The sequence below is a fragment of the Penaeus monodon genome, chromosome 25 (assembly GCF_015228065.2).
Source record: "Penaeus monodon isolate SGIC_2016 chromosome 25, NSTDA_Pmon_1, whole genome shotgun sequence".
Taxonomy (NCBI): Eukaryota; Metazoa; Arthropoda; class Malacostraca; order Decapoda; family Penaeidae; genus Penaeus; species Penaeus monodon.
The window spans coordinates 3222068-3222328 of NC_051410.1; the positions used below are offsets into that span (position 1 = coordinate 3222068).

Below are 261 nucleotides of genomic sequence, written 5' to 3' on the forward strand. Positions count from 1 at the left end.
AAAGGGCGCTGTAACGACACGATCTCCAGCATGTACGAGAGCGAGGGCGTCGTCACTTCCCCAGGCTTCCCTTCGCGCTACGATCCCCACACCAGCTGCTCCTTCACCTTCGTCGGCGCCTCCCACCAGAGGGTTCGCGTCCTCTTCACCGAGTTTAACCTGAAGGAACCGCCCGAGCATCTGCGGCCGCACGAGAGGTGGGGGGGAGGAACACTGGTGCAGGGCGTTGGGGGGTCGCTCGTGAGTAAAATGGTTGGGAGG

At 62.8% G+C, this 261-nt stretch overlaps 1 protein-coding gene across 3 annotated transcripts in view; it reads left to right on the top strand.

Annotated features, from left to right (window-relative positions):
- LOC119589489 (suppressor of lurcher protein 1-like) overlaps positions 1 to 261 on the top strand; it is a 5881-nt gene that overhangs the window by 2075 nt on the left and 3545 nt on the right. For all 3 annotated transcript variants that reach the window (XM_037938090.1, XM_037938089.1, XM_037938091.1), the window contains one exon: positions 5 to 197. In XM_037938090.1, the coding sequence (XP_037794018.1) occupies positions 5 to 197 (193 nt within the window). The remainder of the gene's footprint in view (positions 1 to 4; positions 198 to 261) is intronic.